Source organism: Aquarana catesbeiana, linkage group LG01 (assembly GCF_042186555.1).
Source record: "Aquarana catesbeiana isolate 2022-GZ linkage group LG01, ASM4218655v1, whole genome shotgun sequence".
In the NCBI taxonomy this organism is placed as follows: domain Eukaryota; kingdom Metazoa; phylum Chordata; class Amphibia; order Anura; family Ranidae; genus Aquarana; species Aquarana catesbeiana.
The window spans coordinates 563671181-563699153 of record NC_133324.1 but is presented as its reverse complement, the minus strand read 5'-3'; the positions used below and the strand labels follow the sequence as shown (position 1 = coordinate 563699153).

Genomic DNA, 27973 nt, shown 5'->3' with positions numbered 1-27973 from the left:
CAAACATCTCTATGGCCTAAGAATCCGGAAGCTACGAGCATTTCATGACTTAGATTTCGCCGGATGTAAACAGCGCCATTGGGAAATTGGGAAAGCATTTTATCACACCGATCTTGGTGTGGTCAGATGCTTTGAGGGCAGAGGAGAGATCTAGGGTCTAATAGACCCCAATTTTTTCAAAAAAGAGTACCTGTCACTACCTATTGCTATCATAGGGGATATTTACATTCCCTGAGATAACAATAAAAATGATTAAAAAAAAAAAAAAAAATGAAAGGAACAGTTTAAAAATAAGATAAAAAAGCAAAAAAATAATAAGGAAAAAAAAAAAAAAAAAAAAAAAAGCACCCCTGTCCCCCCCTGCTCTCGCACAAAGGCGAACGCAAGCGTCGGTCTGGCGTCAAATGTAAACAGCAATTGCACCATGCATGTGAGGTATCACCGCGAAGGTCAGATCGAGGGCAGTAATTTTAGCAGTAGACCTCCTCTGTAAATCTAAAGTGGTAACCTGTAAAGGCTTTTAAAGACTTTTAAAAATGTATTTAGTTTGTCGCCACTGCACGTTTGTGCGCAATTTTAAAGCATGTCATGTTTGGTATCCATGTACTCGGCCTAAGATCATCTTTTTTATTTCATCAAACATTTGGGCAATATAGTGTGTTTTAGTGCATTAAAATGTTAAAAAGTGTGTTTTTTCCCCAAAAAATGCGTTTGAAAAATCGCTGCGCAAATACTGTGTGAAAAAAAAAAATGAAACACCCACCATTTTAATCTGTAGGGCATTTGCTTTAAAAAAATATATAATGTTTGGGGGTTCAAAGTAATTTTCTTGCAAAAAAAATAATTTTTTCATGTAAACAAAAAGTGTCAGAAAGGGCTTTGTCTTCAAGTGGTTAGAAGAGTGGGTGATGTGTGACATAAGCTTCTAAATGTTGTGCATAAAATGCCAGGACAGTTCAAAACCCCCCCAAATGACCCCATTTTGGAAAGTAGACACCCCAAGCTATTTGCTGAGAGGCATGTCGAGTCCATGGAATATTTTATATTGTGACACAAGTTGCGGGAAAAAGACAAATTTTTTTTTTTTTTTTTTTTTTTTGCACAAAGTTGTCACTAAATGATATATTGCTCAAACATGCCATGGGAATATGTGAAGTTACACCCCAAAATACATTCTGTTGCTTCTCCTGAATACGGGGATACCCCATGTGTGAGACTTTTTGGGAGCCTAGCCGCGTACGGGACCCCGAAAACCAAGCACCGCCTTCAGGCTTTCTAAGGGCGTAAATTTTTGATTTCACTCTTCACTGCCTATCACAGTTTCGGAGGCCATGGAATGCCCAGATGGCATAAACCCCCCCCAAATGACCCCATTTTGGAAAATAGACACCCCAAGCTATTTGCTGAGAGGTATAGTGAGTATTTTGCAGACCTCACTTTTTGTCACAAACTTTTGAAAATTGAAAAAAGAAAAAAAAAATACGTTTTTCTTGTCTTTCTTCATTTTCAAAAACAAACGAGAGCTGCAAAATACTCGCCATGCCTCTCAGCAAATAGCTTGGGGTGTCTACTTTCCAAAATGGGGTCATTTTGGGGGGTTTTGTGCTATCTTGGCATTTTATGGCCTTCGAAACTGTGATGGGTAGTGAGGAGTGAAATCAAAAATTAACGCCCTTAGAAATCCTGAAGGCGGTGATTGGATTTCGGGGCCCCGTATGAAGCTAGGCTCCCAAAAAGTGCCACTCATGTGGTATCCCCATACTCAGGAGAAGCAGCAGAATGTATTTTGGGGTGTAATTCCACATATGCCCATGGCCTGTGTGAGCAATATATCATTTAGTGACAACTTTGTGCAAAAAAAAAAAAAAAAAAAAAAAAATTGTCACTTTCCCGCAACTTGTGTCAAAATATAAAATATTCCATGGACTCAACATGCCTCTCAGCAAATAGCTTGGGGTGTCTACTTTCCAAAATGGGGTCATTTGGGGGGGGTTTGTGCCATCTTGGCATTTTATGGCCTTCAAAACTGTGATAGGTAGTGAGGAGTGAAATCAAAAATTTATGCCCTTAGAAATCCTGAAGGCGGTGCTTGGTTTTCGGGGCACCGTACGCGGTTGGCTCCCAAAAAGTCCCACACATGTGGTATCCCCGTACTCAGGAGAAGCAGCAGAATGTATTTTGGGGTGTAATTCCACATATGCCCATGGCATGTTTGAGCAATATATCATTTAGTGACAACTTTGTGCAAAAAAAAAAAAAAAAAAAATTGTCACTTTCCCGCAACTTGTGTCAAAATATAAAATATTCCATGGACTCACCATGCCTCTCAGCAAATAGCTTGGGGTGTCTACTTTCCAAAATGGGGTCATTTGGGGGGGTTTTGTGCCATCTTGGCATTTTATGGCCTTCAAAACTGTGATAGGTAGTGAGGAGTGAAATCAAAAATGTATGCCCTTAGAAATCCTGAAGGCGGTGCTTGGTTTTCGGGGCCCCGTACGCGGCTAGGCTCCCAAAAAGTCCCACACATGTGGTATCCCCGTACTCAGGAGAAGCAGCATAATGTATTTTGGGGTGTAATTCCACATATGCCCATGGCATGTTTGAGCAATATATCATTTAGTGACAACTTTGTGCAAAAAAAAAAAAAATTGTCACTTTCCCGCAACTTGTGTCAAAAAATAAAATATTCCATGGACTCAACATGCCTCTCAGCAAATAGCTTGGGGTGTCTACTTTCCAAAATGGGGTCATTTGGGGGGGTTTTGTGCCATCTTGGCATTTTATGGCCTTCAAAACTGTGATAGGTAGTGAGGAGTGAAATCAAAAATGTATGCCCTTAGAAATCCTGAAGGCGGTGCTTGGTTTTCGGGGCCCCGTACGCGGCTAGGCTCCCAAAAAGTCCCACACATGTGGTATCCCCGTACTCAGGAGAAGCAGCATAATGTATTTTGGGGTGTAATTCCACATATGCCCATGGCATGTTTGAGCAATATATCATTTAGTGACAACTTTGTGCAAAAAAAAAAAAAAATTGTCACTTTCCCGCAACTTGTGTCAAAAAACCCTAGTTAGACTTACCGGTAACGGTATTTCTACGAGTCTTTCAGGACAGCACCTGGAGAGAGCGCAGCTCCACCCACTTTTCCCAGGAAACACTGCAGTCAGTTTTTTCTTTAAAGACCGGACACTTCCACCATGGCCTCAGTTGTTCATAGAGTACCTCCAGCCATGCTGAAATTAGATAAGCAGAACATAGCAATAACACCACATTTTTATAAACCATTTAGGGCGGGTCATCGGCGCTGTCCTGAAAGACTCGTAGAAATACCGTTACCGGTAAGTCTAACTAGGGTTTTTCTCCCCTCGTCTTTCAGGACAGCACCTGGAGATGATAAAAGAGTACTTACTCTAGGGTGGGACCACCGCCTGCAGGACCTTCCTGCCAAACGATTGATCCGCTGCTGATAGCAAGTCCAACCTGTAGTGGCGGGTGAAGGTGGAGAAACTTGTCCACGTGGCCGCTTTACAGATCCGGCCTGGAGAAGCCCCCGCTCTTTCTGCCCAGGACGTTGCTACTGCCCTTGTTGAATGGGCCATTACCCCTGTGGGAGGATCAGCCCCTGCAGCCCTGTAGGCTTCACTGATCGCCATTCTAAGCCATCTGCCTATAGTGCTTTTAGAAGCACAATGACCCTTGCGTGGTCCAGAAAAAAGAATAAAAAGAGAATTTGTCTTCCTAAACTCTCTCGTAATCTCTAAATAATGGAGTAAACATCTCCTCACATCCAGGGTATGAAAAGCCTCCTCTTTAGAGTTGGATGGTGTAGGACAAAAAGTAGGTAAAACTATCTCTTGTGCCCTATGAAAAAAGGTTGCGACCTTTGGCAAAAAACCCGGGTCAGTTTTCAGCACTACCCGGTCCGAAAATATCAAACAAAAGGGTTCTATTATAGATAGAGCCTGTAACTCACTAATTCTTCTGGCTGAGGTAACTGCCACCAAAAGAACCAGTTTAAGCGTCCATACTTTTAAAGTTGCTTCCTGTGGTGGTTCAAAAGGTGATCCGATCAACCCTTGTAGCACCAGAGATAAATCCCATTTCGGAAAGGATTTGAAAGGTACCGGCCTAAGCCTGGCTAATGCTTTGAAAAATCTCACTATAAATGGTTCTTGAGATAACTTTCTCTCAAGAAACACCGACAAGGCAGCTACCTGAACCTTCAGGGTACTGGCTGCCAGCCCCATCTCCATACCCTCATTGAGAAACTCTAAAATTGAGGGCAACTCCTGTGGTGAACATTTTTTAGTCATGCACCAGGAATTAAACCGCTTCCATGTCTTAAAATAAATACCCCTGGTAACCTTCTTTCGGCTATTTAACAGGGTTGATACCAGCTTATCTGAGAAGCCCCTTCTCTTTAGCAACTGCTCCTCAGTAACCAACCTGTCAGCCTGAGCTGATTGACATTTGGATGCTGAAGGGGTCCCTGGGATAGCAGATCCTTTCGAAGTGGAAGAACCCAATGTGGTTCCACTGCCAATCTCTGTATGGTTGCAAACCAGGGTCTCTTGGGCCAAAAAGGAGCCACTAGGATTAAACTTGTGGTCTCTCGCTGTAGTTTTTTCAACACCCAAGGGATCATTTGAAAGGGGGGAAAGGCGTAGCACAAGTGGAAGTTCCATGGCTGTGCCAGCGCATCCAAACCTTTCGCCTGATCTTGCCTGTTCAGCGAGTAATAGGCTCTCACCTTTGCATTCTTGTGGGATGCGAACAGGTCTATCTGAGGAATTCCCCATTTCTCTGTTAATTCCTGGAATACCTCCTTGTTCAGACTCCATTCTGCCTCTAGTATCCTTTCTCTGCTTAGAAAGTCTGCCACTAGATTCAGCTCTCCTTTTAGATGTACAGCTGTTAGGGACTTTACGTTGTCTTCCGCCCAGGATAGCAACTGAACTGACAAGGCTAGCAAGACCTTGCTTCTCGTGCCCCCCTGTCTTGTAACATATGCCACTGCTGTGGCATTGTCTGATAGCACCTACCGGTATGCCCCAACTCTCTCCACCTGGAGACAGCGCAGCACACCCCTGGTTCCCTGCAGCGCTTCCACCATGGCGGAGGAAACACTACAACTGAGGCCATGGTGGAAGTGTCCGGTCTTTAAAGAAAAAACTGACTGCAGTGTTTCCTGGGAAAAGTGGGTGGAGCTGCGCTCTCTCCAGGTGCTGTCCTGAAAGACGAGGGGAGAAAAATAAAATATTCCATGGACTCAACATGCCTCTCAGCAAATAGCTTGGGGTGTCTACTTTCCAAAATGGGGTCATTTGGGGGGGTTTTGTGCCATCTTGGCATTTTATGGCCTTCAAAACTGTGATAGGTAGTGAGGAGTGAAATCAAAAATTTATGCCCTTTGAAATCCTGAAGGCGGTGCTTGGTTTTCGGGGCCCCGTACGCGGCTAGGCTCCCAAAAAGTCCCACACATGTGGTATCCCCATACTCAGGAGAAGCAGCTGAATGTATTTTGGGGTGCAATTCCACATATGCCCATGGCTTGTGTGAGCAATATATCATTTAGTGACAACTTTTTGTAATTTTTTTTTTTTTTTATTTATTTTTTTTTTTTTTGTCATTATTCAATCACTTGGGACAAAAAAAATAAATATTCAATGAGTTCAACATGCCTCTCAGCAATTTCCTTGGGGTGTCTACTTTCCAAAATGGGGTCATTTGGGGGGGTTTTGTACTGCCCTGCCATTTTAGCACCTCATGAAATGACATAGGCAGTCATAAACTAAAAGCTGTGTAAATTCCAGAAAATGTACCCTAGTTTGTAGACGGTATAACTTTTGCGCAAATCAATAAATATACGCTTATTGACATTTTTTTTACCAAAGACATGTGGCCGAATACATTTTGGCCTAAATGTATGACTAAAATTGAGTTTATTGGATTTTTTTTATAACAAAAAGTAGAAAATATCATTTTTTTTCAAAATTTTCGGTCTTTTTCCGTTTATAGCGCAAAAAATAAAAACAGCAGAGGTGATCAAATACCATCAAAAGAAAGCTCTATTTGTGGGAAGAAAAGGACGCAAATTTCGTTTGGTTACAGCATTGCATGACCGCGCAATTAGCAGTTAAAGCGACGCAGTGCCAAATTGTAAAAAGTGCTCTGGTCAGGAAGGGGGTAAATCCTTCCGGGGCTGAAGTGGTTAAGAAGCGGTTTGCAGGCGGGCGCGCCCACCGCGACCTCCACGAGTGTGATCGTGGGTCCCGCAAACTCAATGTCCGCTGGGATACACGCGATCGTCCCACGGAGAGGAAGAACTGGAAAATGCTGATGTAAACAAGCATCTCCCCGTTCTGCCTAGTGACAGGACACTGATCACAGCTCCTTGTAATCGGGAGCAACGATCAGTGTTGTGTGACACACAGCCCCCCCCCCCCAGTTAGAATCACTCCCTAGGACACAACCCCTTCACTGCCCCCTCCTGGTTAACCCCTTCATTGCCAGTGTCATTTACACAGGAATCAATGCATTTGTATAGCACTGATTGCTGTATAAATCAGTGGTCATCAACCCTGTCCTCAAGGCCCACTAACAGGCCAGGTTTACAAGATAACTGAAATACATCACAGGTGATATAATTTGCTGCTCAGTGATTGCAGTATTCTAGTCTGCATCTCCCCCAAGGTAATACATAAAACCTGGCCTGTTAGTGGGCCCCGAGGACAGGGATGATGACCACTGGTATAAATGACAACGGTCCCAAAAATGTGTCAAAAATGTCCGATAATGTCGCAGTCCCGATAAAAAAAAAAATTAAAAAAAAAAATGGCAGATCGCCATTACTAATAAAAAAAAAATAATCAAAATTTAAAATGCCATAAAACTATCCCCTATTTTGTAGACGCTATAACTTTTGCGCAAAACAATCAATAAAACGCTTATTGATTTTTTTTCTACCAAAAATATGTAGAATACGTATTGGCCTAAACTGAGGGGGAAAAACATTTTTTTATATATTTTTGGGGATATCCATTATAGCAAAAAGTAAAAAATATTGCGTTTTTTTCAAAATTGTCGCTTTTTTTTTTTTTTTTTTTTTACAGCGCAAAAAATAAAAACCACAGAGGTGATCAAATACCACCAGAATAAAGCTCTATTTGTGGGGGGAAAAAAAACAAATTTTGTTTGGGAGCAACATCGCACGACCGCGCAATTGTCAGTTAAAGCGACGCAGTGCCGAATCGCAAGAAGTGCTCTGGTCTTTGGTCAGCCAAATGATCCGGGGCTTAAGTGCTTAGTATAAATGTTCACAGCAGCAGCTACAGTTATTTGAATATCTACTGAGGCCCCTCGACCACGTTGGGCATTTTTTGGTAAAAGTGAAGGGAGCCTTTATATGACAGGATCGGGTCCTGCATGGCCCCTTTCACACTGAGGCCGCCTGAGCCTTAGCGGTAAAGCACCGCTCGTTTTAGCGGCGCTTTACCGCTGTGTAAGCGGTGCTTTCCGGCTGCTAGCGGGGTGCTTTTAAGCCCCGCTAGCGGCCGAAGGGGTTAAAAGTGCCGTGTTGCGGCACTTCCGAAGCGCTACTCATTCATTTCAATGGGCAGGGGCGTTTTCAAAGCACTGTACACAGCGCTCCCAAAGATGCTGCTTGCAGGACTTTTCCTAACGTCCCGTAAGCACACCACCCCAGTGTGAAAAGTCACACCGAAATGAATGGGAGGCGGTTTTGCTTTTTCTAGCGCTAAAACCCACCTCAGCGCGATAGGCGTCTAAAAGAGCAACCCGACCTCTAAACGTAGCTTTACAAAGGGACATGTGACTGGAAAGTCTTTCTGTGGTAAAACACAAAGCGTTTTCATTTGGACACATATGAAGAATGATGGGCAAAGTGTGGTCACCTGTCCTAGGCTGATGAAGCCAAGCTTCCTGGCGATTCTCTCCACCTCCTGGGGGCCCCCAGCAACCTGCACAGCCCAGCTGTTGGTATAGACTTTCAGGGTAAGAAGACATGGCACCCCCACACACAGGAGGGTCACAACACCGAGCCCAAGCCTCCTCATTATCCTCTCTCCAACCACTTCACCTCAGGGTACAGAGCACCGGAGACCTGCTGCACTATGGGGGGCGGAGCTTCCAAGGCAGCCTATCCTGTCGTCAGGTGCACTGGCCCGTGCAGTTTTGATTGGCTGGGAAATAAGCGGGCTATTAGAACACGTCCAGTCTAATCACAGCTCCCTGACTGAGCTCCTATGAGGAGCTTTAGTGTGTCACGTGAGTGGAATGAGAAACTATAAGCAGTGTTCTGTGCTGCGCTACGCCGGAGGGATTATTAGATATTTCTAGCTTTATAATGTAGCTACACGTCTACCCCTCTCGCAGTGTACGTTGTATCCTAATAACCGCCCGCCCACGCAACCCCTTATCTACCTGACCTACACCTGGGGCACGCCCCCTGGCGTTGATTAGCCGCGGGGCGGATGACGTCAGCAGCCCGGAGCGAGGCATCCTGTCCCTGAGAGCTGTGTGGGGTGAAGAGTGGGAACGTCCTGTCATGGCTTCTCTCCGGGAAAGGTTCAACAACTATGTGAATGGCAACAACTTCGTGTCCCGGATGCTGGGGAAGGTGGAGGAGAAGACCGGCATCAAGAAGAATTACCTGGCTACCGGTGAGACTGGAAAGTATATAGGAGGGGGGAGGGGGAGCCTGTGATCTGCCTGTCATCAGGGTTGTCAGATCATCCAACAGACAAGACTTCTCTACCCTTGTATATAGGAGATTGGATAGTTGGGAGACACACTACAAATGACCATACACTATACAATCTCTCAGCAACCTCCTCTAGAGTTACCAAAACGAATATGAGGACAGATCTAAACAATATGTTTAATCAGCGTTCAGTCAGACAGGATCTCCTGCTACATTCATACCATATCAGTGATTAGAACCAGTGTAAATAGTAGTGGCAGGATTCATAGAGTCCTGCTGCAGCTAGGTATGGCCGCCAGGCGCTGGCGTCCGCAGCTATTAGCGGCTCTCCGCATAGCCAGCGATTACCTGCAGGGATCACGGGTGCACAAAAAGTACATCCAGCAGTGATCCCTGCGGGTAATCGCTGGCTATGCAGAGAGCCGCAAATGATTGCGGACGCTGGCGACCTGTCGTAGTGGGAGAGGAGCAAGTATCTGCGGACGCTGGCGACCTGTCGTAGTGGGAGAGGAGCAAGTATCTGCGGACGCTGGCGACCTGTCGTAGTGGGAGAGGAGCAAGTATCTGCGGACGCTGGCGACCTGTCGTAGTGGGAGAGGAGCAAGTAGCTGAAGGTGACCTGTGAGAGAGGCACGAGTAGCTGCAGACACTGGTGACTTGTCGTAGTGGGAGAGGCGCGAGTAGCTGAGGACGCCGGTGACCTGTCGTAATAAACGGGGCCAGCAGCGCCCAGTGAGCCATTTTTGGTAAGCAGAGCTGGCGCTACAGTTTCTAATCACTGGTATGAATGAAGCATTAGGGCTCCTTCAAACTAGCTTTGCTCTCTGAAGAGCGATCTGCGTTTGGATCACGTGACAGGAGATGTTGTATCACCTCCTTACAACCTTCTTTAACACCTTGAATCCCACACTAGTGCACCACAACCGCGTGCCTTGCTTGTAGCTGTGGGATGCTTATAGCCCACTGACAGAGTACAAATCTGGCACGTGTACACCCCCGACCACTGCCGCTAAAGGGGGTGGGGGAAGCTGACATAGTAAAAGTGTGGCTTAATCACAGGGTTTTACCCCCACCACCACTTGTGTGGGCGAGCCCCTATAAACTACATAGTTGATGGGAACTAAGCCCATCAATTTCAGTTTCACAAAACCGCTATATTTGAGGCATGCTCTGAATGATAATTGCGACCGTTGCTTTTACACCTCAACCCAACTGTGAAGCCATCAATTGGCTGGTGCCATACCTTATCACATGTGCAGCACCAGGGCAGTTGCAGATCTAAGCAAAGATGGGAGGGTTTAGTTCTGCTTCAAAGAAATTGTGCAATCAGGTTGTGTAATGTATGGTCAGGCTAATGGTTGCTGTACACAGTTCAACTTAGTAATGCAGAACTAAAGTTCTGCTGTAGGAGTGAGCAGGCAGGCTTTTATTGCAGAAGTCTCTTCTGCAGTAAAATGCCTCTGCCTGCTCACTGTCTTCGGCTGGATTCACACCTATGCATTTTTAGTGCTTTTTGCATTTTGCAGATTTGTACTACAGAACGTGTCCCATGGGAAACCACGGGGAATGGACTGTAGTGCAAATCTGCAAAAAGCACTAAAAATGCATAGGTGTGAATCCAGCCTTCCTCAGCACTAGAAACTGGGCTCTGCTTATAGCCCCGGGCTGATCCTTGTGCTGGGGTAAATTGACCTCATCCCACCCCAGCCAATGAATTTGGCTGAAGACTGGTTCAGCAAAGAAGATGCTGGCAAGGGACCATTGCTAAGGTAAATAATAACCCCTTTTAGTTCTTTTTTAACCAAATGATGTGTAATTCGATCAAAATGATTAAATCCGCAAACAATCGAAAAAGCTATAACTTTCCTTTCTAGAGATTTAGACCACTTTCGCAGCAAGCAGACTCCGCTTGCTGAGCAGGGAATCTGTCCACTGATCCCCAATGAGCAGGGGGATGACAAGTCCATGTCTGTTCCACTTTTGCAGAGCGGACACGGCCCACTTTTCTCTATGGGTGGTCGGATGTAAACGGACCACCTGCCTGTCCGTTTACTGCTGACTTTACTGTCTGTTTTTGTTGGATTGGAGGGTAGGCAGTTGTAAACAGACACATGTTCTCCCATTCTCCATACATAAGACTGGAGGGTCTGATCGTAACATTTGTGTGAAAAAGGCCCCTTAGACCAAATACGATCAAACTGAGTCAGTCTACCCGGGTGGAAGAATAACAGTTGTTTTGCATTGATCAGCAGCACTGAGATACTTTATGAACACGATCATATTTTGATCAGTCAGATTATGAGATTGCATGGTAGAAACTGAGATGTGGTTGATGACTTACATTCATATCTTCCAATTATCAATCAAAATCCACTTTCTAGCATGTGTCATCTTTTTCAAATGGGTTGTCAACTATAGATTGTTTATTCCTATCTGGGGAGATCAATCGGAGAAGAAATTGGTTGTTTATCAAAGTGTGTATGGCCACCTTTTGGATTTACCAAAACTATGTAATAAAAGGGCCTTCCTAAACTAAACAAGCAATCTACAGCAATCTTTTCCCATACAGTAGGAGTAATCAATGGTATATCACATGCCTGACAAAGGGGTCCTGCATGACTCCAAAACGTTGCACTTTCAGTGCTGTGATGTTTAATAAACAGTTGGACATTATTTTTAAGATTTTATGGTGTGCTGGTGATCTATGCCTTGAATCATGATGACACCAGTTCAGGCAGGCTGTTGAAGCGGGAAAAAATGATTTGACCCCCCCCCCCCCATATCAACACAGTGTTGATAGGGGAATCACTCCCATGGAATTATTTTAATCTTCCGACCACGGAGAGTTCCCCCACTGTCAATCTAATGTGATCCGTGTTGCACTAATCTAGTGAAAGAAACCCCAACAGGTTGGGTGTACAGAAGTCAATTTCTAGAGACTGGTTTCTGTGCAACTAGCCTGCCCATAGATGGATCGAAATTTGACCAGTCCTTGCTGAACTGTCCAAATTTCGATCCATCTATGACCGGCTTTACAGCTAGTAGTTTCTATAGCACCCAGTTACTTCAGGCCATCTCCAGGAACGTGTGCAACAAGAATAATCTATGTCATTCAGCTGATATGACACACAGGGAAGTGGATTTCAATTGATCAAACATAAGATCCTAAACTATCAATTTCATCTCTGCTTCCACCAGGCATTCCCCTAATCCAGTCAATCATTTATATGATCAGAATTATGAGTAAAGCATTTCATTTGTGCTGATCAATACAAAACGATCAATAATTTGACACCCAGATCTATCTCTCCACTCAACTCATTCCCTGATCTCCTCACAGATCACAAACTTACTGAATGAAATATCGGTATGGATGTCACACCACTTTCTCAAACTCAATCTTTCTAAAACTGAGCTTGTTATTTCCTCCTTCCCGGTCCCCTCCCCTACCATTAAGATCAACAGCAAAACCATGGGTCCCTCCACACATGCCAGGGTGCTGGGTGTAATCCTTGACTCTGACCTCTCCTTCAGCCCCCACATCCAATCACTGGCTAAATCTTGCCTCCTTTACCTCAGTAACATCTCCAGAATTCGCCCCTTCCTGACGCCACAAAGCAACTTATTCACTCCACTCCATGGTTATTTTCCGACTACTGCAACTCTCTCCTTAATGGCCTACCCTTACACAGGCTATCCCCCTTCAGTCTATTATGCTGCTGATAGACTCATACACCTCACTAACCAGTCAGTGACTGCTGCCCCTCTCTGCCAATCCCTTCACTGGCTTCCACTACCCCACCGTATAAAATTCAAAATGCTAACCACAACATACAAAGCCAACCACAACATTGCCCCCAGCTACATCACCAACCTCATCTGCAGATATCGCCCAAATCATCCCCTCCGCTGTTCCCATGACCTCCTGCTTTCTAGCTCCCTTGTTACCTCTTCCCATGCTCGCCTTCGGGACTTCTCCAGAGCCTCTCCCATCCTCTGGAACTCCCTGCCCCGGTATATCCGATAAGCCCCTAACCTGTCTACCTTTTAGACGATCTCTGAAAACTTATTCAAGGAAGCCTATCCCACACCCACCTAACAACTGTACCCGAGCCACCCCCCATCAAATCATTGCCCGCATCTATTACCTTTTGTACCACCTCCCCCTCTCTTTAAAATGTAAGGTCCATGAGCAGGGTCCTCCTGTACCTTCTGTATTGAACTGTACCATAATTGTGCTGTCCCCCTCCTCTACATTGTAAAGTGCTGCGTAAACTGTTGGTGCTATATAAATCGTGTGTTATAAAAATAATTTGAAGGGAAGTTTTGGTTATTTGTTTTCAGATTCAGTCTATTTGGTCAAATTGCACATCAATCAGATCATTTCAAAGTTGTGTGGCCACCATAAAATTGATTGCACAGGCAGATTGTAGTGTGTGGTGACAATAATGCCTGTGCAGCCATCCACCTGCTGCCATTAAAATAGAGAATTTTATATATTTATTCTTTATAGATCTATCTCACTAAACTTCCAAAGATCACTGGTGCTGCCTTGTAATGTGCTTCCTTTACATGTCATCATACCCTTCTATCAGTCATCAAGACTATGGACATTACTGATAAGGGTTGGCAGAAAATATCCACAGAGGGGGGAGGGGGAAATGATTGTCTGGTGACACTAATCATGTGAACCTGGGCTGCTTACAGTGCTAGACAGAGGATTATTACACTGCATTAACTGCCTAGCTCTGCCCTATTTCTCATGCATTTTCCAGCCAGCATGTTTGCTTTAAGCACTACTTTAACCACTTAAGCCCCGGACCATTTTCCTGGCCAAAGACCAGAGCACTTTTTGCGATTCGGCACTGCATCAATTTAACTGACAATCGCGCGGTCGTGCGACGTGGCTCCCAAACAAAATTGACGCCCTTTTTTTTTTTTTTTTCCCCCCCCACAAATAGAGCTTTCTTTTGGTGGTATTTGCTCACCTCTACGGTTTTTGTTTTTTGCGCTATAAACAAATAAAAGCGTCAATTTTGAAAAAAACTCACTATTTTTTACTTTTTGCTATAATAAATATCCCCAAAAAATATATTACTATATATAATAAAGTTTTTTTCCTCAGTTTAGGCCGATACATATTCTTCTACATATTCTTTGGTTAAAAAAAAAAAACGCAATAAGCGTTATTGAGTGGTTTGCGCAAAAGTTATAGTGTCTACAAAATAGGGGATAGTTTTATGGCATTTTTATTAATTTTTTTTACTAGTAATGGCGGCAATCAGTGATTTCTATCGTGACTGCGACATAATGGCGGACACATCGGACAATTTTGACACATTTTTGGGACCATTGGCATTAATACAGCGATTAATGCTAAAAAATTGCAGTGATTACTGTAAAAATGTCACTGGCAGGGAAGGGGTTAACCACTAGGTGACGCTGTAGGGGTTAAGTGTGTCCTAGGGAGTGTTTCTAAGGGGGGGGGGGCCTGTGTGTGACACATCACTGATCACCGCTCCCGATCACAGGGAGCAGAGATCGGGGACCGTGTCACTAGGTAGAACGGGGAGATGCTTGCTTAGCATCTCCCCGTTCTTCCTCACTGTGAGATGATCGTGGGTATCCCCGTGGACATGAAGCTCCTGGCGCGTGTGCAAGCCGCCTCTTAAAGGGCAACATACAGGTACATTAACCTGTCTGTACAAGCCCTTCTGCCGCAGTAAATCTGCGTGAGGCGGTCTGGAAGCGGCGGTTAAAGATGGGATAGAAGTGGTTGAAATTTTTATCTTGTTCAATGAGGAGAAGAAAAAAAAAATCAGTTTCTTAAGTAACCTTGTGTGTGTGGGTTTTTTTTTTTTTTTTTTTTGTTTTTTTGTTTTTTTGTTTTTTTTTCTCATAGTGCTATGCTTTGCTAGATATATAACAGGTGTCCTGCTTCATACTCCATTTCTCTAGGCTCCCTCTGCTCTCTGGGCTTGTACCTGGTATTTGGCTATGGGGCTTCTCTGGTCTGCAACTTGATTGGCTTTGTGTATCCTGCTTACACTTCGTAAGTATTCATATGTTTGTATCGGCTGTGGGAAGAAAGATTTGGTAGGCTCATGCCTAGAGGGGACCCCCCCCCCCCCCCAACACAAAACTATAGTTAAGGTGGTTGTAAACCTCAGGCATCAAAAATGAATAAAGAATATCACTCTATAATGTGTACTTGTCTCAATTAACCACTTAAGGACCGAGCCTCTTTCTTTGATTTGGTGTTTACATCCTTCAAATCCTTTTTTTTGCTAGAAAATTACCCCCCAAACATTTATATATATTTTTTTTTCTAACAACCTAGAGAATAAAATGGCGGCCATGGATACCCAACATGTCACGCTAAGAAATTGTGCCCGCTCGTGGTATGACGACAAACTTTTACCCTTAATCTTCATAGGCGAAGTTTAAAAAATTCTACAGGTTGCATGTTTTGAGTTGTAGAGGGGGGATAGGGATAAAATTATTGCTCTCGCTCTACCGATCATGGCGATACCCCACATGTGTGGTTTGAACACCGTTTTCATATGCGGTCGCTGCTCACGTATACGTTTGCTTCTGCACGCAAGCTCGGTGGGACGGGTGCATTTAAAAGAAAATTTCTTTTAACTTTTATTTTTTTATTTTTACACTGTTCTTGTAAAACAAACACAAAATTTGTCACTTTTATTCCTATTACAAGGAATGTAACCATCCCTTGTAATAGAAAAAAAGCATGACAGGACCTCTTAAATATGAGATGTGGGGTCAAAAAGACCTCAGATCTCATATTTACACTAAAATGCAATTTAAAAAAAATTAAAAAAATGTCTCTAAGAGCTATGGGCGGAAGTGACGTTTTGACGTCGCTTCCGCCCTGCAGTGGTATGGAGACAGGTGGGGACCGGTAAGTGGCAGAGGGCACCGGGGGGGGGGGGGGGGGGGATCCTCTCCCGCCGCCGCTAAGCGATCTTGCAGTGAATCCGCCACAGAGACCACTTTTATCTGAAACCGGACCGCTCACTGAAGAAGAGGATACCGGGGTTATGGTAGCTAGCTGCTGTCATAACGATATCCCTCTTCAAAGTGCCGACGTATATCCGTGTGACACCTCTGTCTGTTTTCGTACTGAAGAATAACTTAAAAAATGTGATGCTGGCTGTTTCCATCTTGCTTGTGGGCATGTGAAGCCCACAAGCATTGATTTCCTGGATGCGGTGAATGCTGTTCATTCACATCTTGTTCACACGCATGATCATTGTTCCCGCACTGAATCTTGGGAAGCCTGACACTAAGTTCCCAGGAGACAGTGCGGCACCGGGGAAAGGCAATAAACATGCCTACTCCCATGGGAGGAGGGACAGGAAGTGCCACAATAAAGTACAATATAAAGGCAATTACAGCAATAAATTTTTCGTGCGGCATTTGAACATCTATGCACTTAACTGAAGTGGGTAATATTAAGTTAAAAATTTGAGTGGAACCCCGCTTTAAGAGCACAAAGTGTTATTTCTGTCTGCTGCCTCATTCCTCTATCAGCATGAATCACTTCTGAAAAGTTTTCCTGACCCCAGGAGAAAAAAAGGTGACTAGAGCTTTTTAAGTCCTGGTTCATACCTAGGTGTTTTTTCAGTGCGTTTTTTATTTTTGCAAAAACGCACTACAGTCTTCTTAACATAGTTTCCTATGGGTCACGTTCACATCTGTGCATTTTCCACCAGTGTGGTTTTTTTTTGTTGTTTTGTTTTGTTTTTTTTTGTTTTTTTTTCTATTTAAAGGGGCAGGGACTTTTTTGCCTGCAGCAGGTTGCGTTTTTAGTTCCATATACTTCAATGGAAATGCAGCAGAATCGCATCAAAAAGTCATAATGCAGTGCTTTGTGTTTTTGCTGGTTTTTCCTGCAAGACAACAGACACCCTCCAAAAATGCAGCAAAAATGTGTGTGAAAAAAACGCAAAGCACACCTGGAAAATGCACCAACAGCAACCCGCATAGGTGTGACCCAGGCCTAAATTCAGCACTTTGAACAGATGTAGAGAAGGCTGCAGATAGTCAGATACAACTTATGTAGGAGGAGTGTTTAATCTCTGTATCACCTGAGGCCAGTCACTTCACTGGGTATACTGTATGTAAGGGTTTACAGCCACTTTAATGTGCCACTTACCACTTGTCTTTCTGTGCTGCATAAATCACTTGCAGGTAATCGCTACATGACGATTACATGTGAGTGGGTTCAACTAGCTGCAGGTGATGGCAGCCTCCCATTGCTTTCAATGGAGTTGCCTCACACAGCTAACTGCTGGGACCCTCCTTTCTGGGGTTCTCACAGGTACACGCTGTCAGGCAAAAACAGATGTGAATGTAGCCTAAATGCCGGTTCACACTACAATGCACGTTTTTGATATTGACAGTCCAATCATTTCACTGTGTTGCCAAACATATATTGCAAGCGCTTTTCAGCTCGCGCAGCACCAAACCGCATGGCAGTGAGGTACCATGCAGTTTGGTGCCCGCAAGCGTACTGCTTTTGTGTGTTTGGGGTGCCATTAACAAAGTCTGGGCAGCAGCACTCCAAAAACTGTAATCCACCTTTATTTCCACTAAATAGAACAAAGCAGCATAAAAGCACCAAAATGATGACCGTGGGGGAGATGGGAGCATAACATGTTTCATGCTGCTCTTAGCACTTACCGTAGTCGTAAGATCAGCACAAAACGCTTTAAATATCCCTCTCCCTCACTGATCATTTTGGTGTTTTTATGCTGCTTTGTTTTATTCATTGGAAATGAAGGTAGGCTATAGTTTTCAAAGTGCAGCTGACCAGGCTTTCTTTGCCACGTGTACAGGTTTGCAAACTGGTCTGCCGCCCAGAGTCTGTGCGATGTGTCTGCAAGAGTGGACCAACCTGAGGCAGTGTTCTTTTCGCGTTACGCAAGGGCAGCTTGTTCATGTGTGATGTGGAAAATGTGCATGCAATGTGCCTTTCCCACACTGCACATTCCAGTGTGAACCGGCACTTAGGGAAAAAATTGTTGCAATTGTGTAAAAGGAGGCAGGAGCAATGTTTTATAAACTATAAAAAGAGAGCAATGGTTCTATTATTTATTTATTTATTTTTTTCTTTCACCATAAAAACTGGTTTAAGTTCATAATTGCTGGTTTTGTATAGTATTTGTTTTGTCTTCCGTAGAGTTAAGGCCATTGAAAGCGCAGACAAAAAAGATGACACGATATGGCTGACGTACTGGGTGGTTTATGGCGTGTTCAGCGTAGTGGAATTTTTCTCGGATATTTTTCTCTTCTGGTTTCCATTTTACTATCTGGGAAAGGTGAGAAGGTTTTCTGTTACATTGTTTTCTTCATATACAGTAAGTCTTTACTACTCTTAAAGTGGACACCTGATGGTTCACAAGCTAACGCCCTACACCCTGCGATACCTCCACTATGCTTCTGAGTAAGTGAAAAAAGTATAATTTAAATAAACTATAGCTGCCACTTAATATGTAACAAATACGTGACTGAATTTAAACCTCTAGAGATAAGTGGAATAAGTAGCGCTCAAATAAAAAATGAAAAAATAAAAATGTGCTAATGAAAGCAATGATCAATCTAAATGAGCAGTAAAAGTATATATGTGTGAATATTGACAATAATACCCTCATTGAAAATCAGTCACAATATGAATGTGATCTCACAAAAAAAGTTATTGGTGAACACTGTGAGCAAACGCATCACATAATGTTCAAAACAACACACCTTGTGGCAGATGTGAAAATGATAAATGAAGTCTAATGCCGCGTACACACGGTCGGACTTTTCGTCTACAAAAGTCCAACGGACGCTGACGGACTAAAGCTGGCTGGTAATCCGATCGTGTGTGGGCTTCTCCGGACTTTCAACGGACTTTTTTAGCCTCAAATCCGACGGACTTTAGATTTGAAGCATGCTTCAAATCTTTACGTCGTAAGTACGACGGACCCCGAAGTCCGCTCGTCTGTATGCTAGTCCGACGGACAAAAAAACGACGCATGCTCATAAGCAAAAACTAAACGGAAGCACTCGGTCTAGTAAAACTAGTGTTCGTATTGTAGGTAGCACATTCATCACGCTGCAAAATCTGTGATCGTTCAATGCAGCGCATTTTATTTCTTCTTTACGAAGGCTCTAAAGAACGAAGGTGTTTTGCTGTTCATAATCAGAGTTCTCCCAAACTGATTTCTGGATTCTTTTTCTCTTTGATCTCATGAATGATATAGTATGCCTTTTTAAAACAATGTTTCCATACTAATAATACTTTTTCCCCTTTTTATTTTTTATTTTTTATTTTTTTTTATTTTTTTTAGGTTTGTAAAGTTAACACAAAGAACCCATTATTATTTTTTTTTTTTTTTATAGTGTTTATTTTTTAGTTTTTAGATAAAGTTAACCCAAAGCACCGTTTTTGGTTACGTAATTTTTTGGATTTTCAAGACTTACCACTTGAACATTATTAACATTAGTAATGTATTTTTGGTGTGTTTTTTTTCAAACTCAATGAGATTGTTGTCCCTTGTTAATTTAACATTGTGTGTAAAATCAATGATTTCAAAGAAAACACATAAAGTCTTTTGCTAAACTCAAAAAATATCCATTTATTCATGGTCAAAATAAAATAAAGAGGAAGTCAACGCTGGAAAAAGTCGGTGTACCAGAAAATTGGGATCTTGAGGAGTCCATATAAGAGGGAGCACAATCTGGTCCAAGAATCCCAGAGATCAACAGCACCAGCAGATGATCTAGATGTCCCCAGACTGTGGTCCTACAACAGCCTGCGTCTTCTGTCAGACCAGACTGAACCCAGGTCATCATTTTCTTCTCTTCCCTGCAGCCTTTCCTCCACGCTGCCCTGCAGCCTTCCCTGTAGCCTTCTTTTGAGGCTGTGGCTCTGGTGTTTCAGTTGTGGCAGGAGGAGGAGGAGGAGGAGGAGGAGGAGGAGGAGGGGGGGCTGCCTCATGTAGTTGGGTGTTTTGTGTTAGCGTGCCCTGCAGCCCCTTATGGATTGTTTCCCCAAATAGGCGCTCACAAATGAGGCGCTGCTCCCAATCCATCTGAAGAAGCCTGCTGGCTAAGTAGCAGCCATAGGATTCTTCCGCTTCGGGGGGGCTTTTTAAAAAACGAGTGGCCTCTTGCATGAGGCGCAGGGATGCGTCCTGTGTGACCATCCCCTTCCTGGCCCTTTTTTTGGGAAGGTGGAGGGGAGGCACTTGGGATTCGGTCAGGCTTCTACTGGGCCCAGCCACCTCGCTTGGCCCAGCCACCTCACTGGGAGCAGCCACCTCACTGGGAGCAGCCACCTCACTGGGAGCAGCCACCTCCTGCCTGACACTGGGCCCAGCCTCCTCCAGGATGATGGTGAATCCGGCCTCCTCCAGGCTGTCCATGGGCCTGGTCTCCTCCTGCCTGCCACTTTCCCCACATTCCTCCTGGATGGACTCATCCTGTGTATAAAAAAAGGACAATAGTTTGAGTATATTTTTTTGGCTTCATCAATGACACACAGTTTGCTTCTCATGAATAGCAAATTCAATGTGAATACTTCTCTTTAATAAAAGAGTCTAATCAGACACCATAATTATTTCAAGCAGGTGCCAAACATATTTAGCCACTACTGTCAATTGATATGTATACCCAATTTTGAGTGCCAAATTATTTTAGACAATTATAACATCCAGTTAACATCATTAATATTAGTACAGTAAATATTTGTTAAAATAATTTACCTGACTCCAGATGGTCATATCTGGTTCATCCAGGATGGAAGACCCAGCTTGCTCCTCATCAGCCTCTGCTGGGGTGGAGGGAAGGGTGGAGGGAAGGGTGGAGGGAAGGGTTGAAAGTGATGGCCTGGCTTCATTCTGGTCATCCAGAAAACAGAGTTGATTGTAGTACCACAGCCTGGGTACATAAACATCATCTGCTGATGCTCCTGATCTCCTTGATTCCTGGATCTTCTTATGCTCCCTCTTATACATGTTCCTCAAGCCCCCAATTTTCTTGAGCAATGTCTCCATTGTTGCTTCCGGGATGGTCGCCTGGACAAAGGCCAGAAGTCTCTCCAGCGTTGACTTCCTCACATGCTTAGCATAATACTGAGGGTGTTTCACCTCCCACAAATTCCTCATCTCTCGATATTTGGAAATAAAAGATGTAAGGAACTCTGGATCCTTAAATAGGGGATTCATTATATCTGGAAAAGATGAAGTCACAAGACAAAAAACACTTTTATTATAGGTTTCGGCTAACCCCTCATCATCTTCTCCCTATGTAGGCCTCATCAATCTATCAAGCCATATAGGCCGCTTGCTACAAAGTCATGACCATAAAACCCAAAAAAAATATATTTAAAATTACCTTCGTTTTGTAACGTCCTGGTCCACTATCACCTACGCACAGAACGTTCGTACGACACGTGCGCAAGGGCCCTCTTCATACACTACGCATGTGTGAAACTCCGCCTGCGTCGCCCGCCCCTGACGTTCGAAATTAACTCATGTTCTCCGCCCCCTAATTCGACGCACAGAACGTACGTACGACACGTGCGCAAGGGCCCTCTTCATACACTACGCATGTGTGAAACTCCGCCTGCGTCGCCCGCCCCTGACGTTCGAAATTAACTCATGTTCTCCGCCCCCTAATTCGACGCACAGAACGTACGTACGACACGTGCGCAAGGCCCCTCTTTATACACTACGCATGTGTGAAACTCCGCCTGCGTCGCCCGCCCCTGACGTTCGATTTTAACTCATGTTCTCCGCCCATTTTTTGTTACGGCGCGTAGTGGAGTTAAAGAATGGCGGAGACACCTGAAATGTTGACGACCTCAGGTAGTGGAGACAGCCCGGAGGCTGGAACGTCAACAAAATCTGTGAGGCCTAGATTTAAGGCCTCTAATATGAGTTTTAAAGAGATGGTGGAGATGGTGGCCATTCTTCACAAAGACGACTATGATGGGAAGTATGGGCCGTACGCACGGCCAAATTTGCGCAAGGCCAAAATAATGGCGAAGGTGGTGGAAACTTTGCAGGCATCTTTTGGGGTCCAGCGCTCCAAAGACCAACTGCGAAAAAGATGGTCTGACCTGAAACTCAGGGAGCCGGATCAATACCGACGTATCCGGAAAGTTCTTAAAAAAAGTAAGTACTTGTCGTGTTTTTATCTTGTGTTTATTACCTTGTATACTGCTCCATGTGCTTTTCCTTCCTATCCGATTTTTGTTTTCATCGTTTTAAACGATCTTTTAAGAAACCTCGTTAGTTACATATCTATAGATATATATATATATACACATATATATATATATATATATATATATATATATATATATATATATACACACACACACACACACACATATATATATATATATATATATATATATATATATATATATATACACATACATATATATATATATATATATATATATATACACATATATATATATATATATATATATATATATATATATATATATATAACTATATATATATATATATATATATATATATATATATATATATATATATATATATATATATATCTAACTATATATATATATAAATATATATATATATATATATATATCTAACTATATATATATATATATATATATATATATATATATATATATATATATATATATATATATATAAACGAGAGAGAGAGAGAAATATATATATATATAAACGAGAGAGAGAGAGAAATATATATATATATATAAACGAGAGAGAGAGAGAAATATATATATATATAAACGAGAGAGAGAGAGAAATATATATATATATAAACGAGAGAGAGAGAGAAATATATATATATATATAAACGAGAGAGAGAGAGAAATATATATATATATATAGAGAGAGAGAAATATAGAGATAGGTAGATAGATAGATATAGAAATTTAAAACATTCTTTTGGAAGATTTGAAGTTATCTTAATTTTTTGGCTTTACATTTAGTTAGATAGTTTGAGATTTTGTTCCAGATATAGAGAGAGATCAAAAGATTATTAACTATATTTTGAGATATTGATATCTATCTATCCGATATGTCTTTCTAATTTTAAATATTGAGGTAAAATAGGAACTCTACACAAACCACTTCATTACAAATGTTGGAAAATTACTATGTACTAAAATATCTGTGTGCTAATTAGATTAAAATAATTTTTTGTTTCACATAGGGGAAAAATCACTCAGCCAACCCAAAGCAAAACATGATTGGGAAATAAGCCCAAGTCCCATTGAGGATGTGGAGGAAGGAGAGGTGGGCGACATGGGCACCCCACCAGGTCAGTGTCTGACACACCAGCTTACGGTAATCTATGCATGGCTGCCTTTTATTTTATGTAATTTTTCTACTCTATTTTAGGTGATCTGGTTGTGCTGGAGTCAAGCAACAGCGCCACCCCCGAGGATGTTAATGAACTTTGCGACATGGGCACCCCACCAGGTCAGTGTCTGAGACACCAGCTTTATGGTAAGGTAAACTTATGTGTGCATATTTCTAAACATATTTTTTTTTTCATTCCACTTTAGGTCCAACTGACTATTTTACCCCAGACAGTGCCCAACGGCTAATTGCTCAAATCATGGCCTGGAATGGGGAGATCGATCAAATGCGGAATCGGCTGGATCGTATGCAGCAGGAAATGAAGGACATGATTGATGTTTTGGGTCGAATCTAAATGCCCTTTTTTAAACCCCAAAACATCAATCATGTCCTTCATTTCCTGTTTTGCTGACCCCATTCTGGGCCTTCTCTTTTTTGTTTTGGCCAGAACATAAATGGCTGTTTAAGCTAATGTAAAAAAGGAGGGCTGTTTCTTGTAAATACCTCACAAATCCACAAAAAAATAAAAATTGATTTTCAAAAAAACACAAAAAATCAAAAAAAATAAAAAAATAGATTTTAAAAAACCAAAAAAAAGAAAAAACTTGATTTAAAAAAACCAAAAAAAAGAAAAAACTTGATTTTAAAAAAACAAAAAAAAAAAAAAAACTTGATTTTAAAAAAACCAAAAAAAAAAAAAACTTGATTTAAAAAAACCAAAAAAAATAAAAAACTTGATTTTAAAAAAACAAAAAAAAAAAAAACTTGATTTTCAAAAAACCAAAAAAAAAAAAAAAAATTGATTTTAAAAAACCAAAAAAAATAAAAAAATAGATTTTAAAAAACCAAAAAAAAAAAAAAAATTGATTTTAAAAAACCAAAAAAAAATAAAAAACATGATTAAAAAAAAAAAAAAAATTAAAAAACACTTGATTTTAAAAAACCAAAAAAACAAAAATATACAAACTTTATTCAAAAAAAATAAAAACAAAAATAACTTGCTAAAAAAATAAAAACATAAACACAAAAATTGCTTTAAAAACAAAACAAAAAAAAAAAAAAACACAAAACAAAACTTGATTTTCCCAAAACCAAAAAAAAAGCCTGTTTGTGAAAATCAAAAAGCCAAAAATATTTTTTTGTGGATTTAGGTATAAATATTTAGATATAATTATATTTTGCTACATTATTAAGATATCATTCTATTTTTGTCAATGAACATTTTATACTAAATGCAGAACTGAATGCATAACAACCATTAATAAAAACATCTCCTTATAGGAATTAAATAAATGTGTGGTTTGTTATTTCAAGGCTCAGTATCATTTTAGTTATAATTGTAAAAAAGTTGTTTACAGTGGCAATGGAGCTTATTTAGACATTTAAAATTACAATACAGTTGGCACTACAACTGCTCGACCATAACCTAGGAGACAGCCCAAAAGAAAGGCAAGCAATAAATATAATGCAAGATTTCATCAATAATTTTTTTATTGTCAAAAATTATATATCCTGGCCCATTGCAATGGCCCCCCTACCCATAAAATAATTAACATATTGCTGTCTAACTTGACGGGCACTTTGGGGGGCCAAGCCAGTACGGACAGTATCCAGGCCTGGAAGGTTGGCTTCTATTTGTCCGGCCTCAGGCCCAACTGTGCCTATATAATTTGGAGCATGCTTATTTAAAAAGTTGTGCAGAATGCAGCACGATAAAACAATAAAATTAAGTTTGTATTCCGCCAAATTAATGGCTGTTTGAAACAGGCGGAACCGGCTGGCCAGAATTCCAAACGCATTCTCAACCACTCTTCTAGCTCTGGCCAGCCGGTAATTAAAAACCCTCCTCTCCGGGGTGAGTGTTCTTTGGGGGAATGGCCTCATGAGGTGCTTGCTGAGAGCGAAGGCTTCATCGGCAATGAAGACAAAGGGGAGTCCTTCCACGTTATCCTCATCAGGTGGCAATCCCAGGCCACCACTCTGGAGACGCTGGCAGAACTCCGTCTGGGCAAATACTCCTCCATCCGACATCCGGCCATTCTTCCCCACGTCCACATATAAAAAATCATAGTGTGCCGACACCACCGCCATTAAAACAATACTGTGGAACCCCTTATAATTAAAATAATATGACCCCGAATGGGGTGGTGGCACAATGTGGACATGTTTCCCATCTATAGCCCCTCCACAATTGGGAAAGTCCCAACGGCTGGCAAAATGGGATGCCACAGTCTGCCATTCCTGTGGCGTTGAAGGAAACTGGGAAATCAAAAAAGAAAACCAAAATCAATTAATTTGTAAGCTAACATTGCAAGAAAATTAGACAATTAAAAACATTATTCCCCAGCATCAGTATAACATTCAATAATTTAATTGTTCTGGAATAACTAATATGGAAAGGCACACTTATCAGATTGCTCACCCCCTCTGATGGAACATTGATTACATTTTAGGGGGTTGTGAAATCCCTAAAAAAAATTACTTTGAGGACACGCAGGAATTTAGGGACTAAAAAGGCTACAAGACTGCAGTTGTCGCACTCTGCAGGTGCAGTTGCTAACCAGCTTACAGTAAATGAGGTAATGTAAAAAGGCATTCATGTTGCAAGGAGTACACAATCACATGCAAGGGCAATTAATGAAAACACTTTGAGGCTTGCATATGATTTGATGATGGAAATCAGCAGAGCTTCTGCTCATTTACTAAAGCACTGGAACAAATGCACTTGTAGAGTGCACATGCATTTTGCAAAGTGCCACATATATTTGCTTTAGACAAATCAACACCACAGAACATTCCAGCAAATTTTAACGAGGGTGGGGGTGGGGGGGTTGTGAAATCTAGATAATTGCTCATTAGCAGCAAACTATTTGGAGTGAGTTTAGGTGGGGGGGGGGGGGGGTTGTGAAATCTAGATAATTGCTCATTAGCAGCAAACTATTTGGAGTGAGTTTAGGTGGGGGGGGGGGGTTGTGAAATCTAGATAATTGCTCATTAGCAGCAAACTATTTGGAGTGAGTTTAGGTGGGGGGGGGGGGGGTTGTGAAATCTAGATAATTGCTCATTAGCAGCAAACTATTTGGAGTGAGTTTAGGTGGGGGGGGGGGGGGGGGTTGTGAAATCTAGATAATTGCTCATTAGCAGCAAACTATTTGGAGTGAGTTTAGGTGGGGGGGGGGGGGGTTGTGAAATCTAGATAATTGCTCATTAGCAGCAAACTAAATACACTCAAACAAAATACATTCCAAATGAGTAGACTAGGTGGATATGTTCCCATCACTTCATGCTGGGAAGGTTATTGAAGGAAAATATACATGCATGACAAAAAATAACAGGAAAAAAATCCAGCATGTGTGAGGATAAAAAGGGGACATTCACACTATATTGCAATGATGGTAAGTAGTGTTTGAAGCAAGAAATACATTATATTATCAAAGATTACATAAAAGAACATGTGATGCTAATAAAAGAAAAATATCTTACCTTAATATAGTCCTTCTGCAGGACCTGTATGATGGCAGAACAGGTCTCTGGGATAATGATCCCCAGAGCCTGGGGGGAGATGCCTGTCGAGAACTTAAGGTCCTGCAGGCTTCTCCCTGTGGCCAAATACCGCAAGGTAGCGACCAGCCTCTGCTCCGGAGTGATGGCTTGCCTCATGCAGGTATCCTGCCTGCTGATATAGGGGGTCAGCAAAGCCAACAAACGGTCAAAAACGGGGTCCGTCATCCGGAGAAAGTTCCTGAAATCCTCAGGATTATTCTCACGGATCTCACGGAGCAAAGGCATGTGACAGAACTGGTCACGCTGAAGCAACCAATTCTTGGTCCATGAACTCCTCCTCGCCCTGTTCATGGACTGGTCTTGGGCTGAAGAATAAACTACAGCACCAAGCACATACAATGCACGAGCTCGACGACGAGTACGTACAGGTAACATGGCTTCAAAACGGTCGGCTGGTCAGAACGCACTAAACAGAACGCACTGAAGAACAGCAAGGCCTGTGAAGAACGACCTGAAAATCAGGAACGAGCGGCCAATAAAACAAAGATTTCTCAATGCCAACTGACCAAACGCACTGAAAAGCAGATACAAACCTCACAAGCACAGACTGAACAACAGTTAAAACGAACTGAAAAATACGAGTCTCACAAGCGCGAATCGTCTCTCACCAAACTTCTACTAACACGAGATAAACACGAGATTAGCAGAAGGAGCCCAAAGGGTGTCGTACGGGCTATTGAACTTCCGTTTTATAGTCTCGTCGGACTTGGTGTACGTCACCGCGTACTAGGCTGTCGTACTTTTGTGTGGTCGTGTGTGCGCAAGTCCGTTCGTAACAAAGTCTGCCGCAAGTCCGCCGAAGGTACGTCGGAAGTCTGTCGGACAGGCTGTCGGACTTTTGTAGACGAAAAGTCCGACCGTGTGTACGCGGCATCAGAATATATTCACATGATATGAACTTTATGTTAACAAAAAAGTTATTGGTGAGATGTGAAAATAATGAATAAAGTGTTGACATTATGTTCATAAATTATGAATATTCTGATGAATGGTCTGAAAAAAATCTATAAATTAACTCTTGGTTGTTCTTTGTGATCTTCCACCACACCTCAGTGTTTGGCATAACTCGCTCAACCCACACTTATTGGGGGTAAAAATGTGATCTCCAGATTCCAAACGTGATCTCCAAATAGCGAGCGTAAATGCAACAAATCCTTTTCCCAAGAAGTGATTGCTCCACAAGAAAATGAAAAAATGCTCCAAATAGTGTGATAAAGTACAACAAATGTATTCAAGATTCAAACCATCGCACTCACATGTGTGAAAACCAAAGCAGGCCGAAAAAACACTCCAAAGGAAATCGTA

At 42.2% G+C, this 27973-nt stretch overlaps 2 protein-coding genes across 3 annotated transcripts in view; one reads left to right on the top strand and one right to left on the bottom strand.

The window, feature by feature from the left end:
- The window catches only part of PCSK4 (proprotein convertase subtilisin/kexin type 4), a 208281-nt gene extending 200162 nt beyond the window's left edge, over positions 1 to 8119 (bottom strand). Inside the window, exon 1 of the mRNA XM_073596734.1 lies at positions 7912 to 8119. Coding sequence (XP_073452835.1) covers positions 7912 to 8073 — 162 coding nt within the window. The 5' untranslated portion in view covers positions 8074 to 8119. The remainder of the gene's footprint in view (positions 1 to 7911) is intronic.
- Positions 8120 to 8311: 192 nt separating this feature from the next.
- Positions 8312 to 27973, top strand: part of REEP6 (receptor accessory protein 6) — a 35460-nt gene continuing 15798 nt past the window's right edge. The window contains exons 1-3 of one of the 2 annotated variants that reach the window (XM_073596712.1): positions 8312 to 8679; positions 14679 to 14772; positions 17926 to 18064. In XM_073596712.1, coding sequence (XP_073452813.1) covers positions 8565 to 8679; positions 14679 to 14772; positions 17926 to 18064 — 348 coding nt within the window. In that variant the 5' untranslated portion in view covers positions 8312 to 8564. The remainder of the gene's footprint in view (positions 8680 to 14678; positions 14773 to 17925; positions 18065 to 27973) is intronic. The other variant, XM_073596721.1, reaches the window with a different exon arrangement.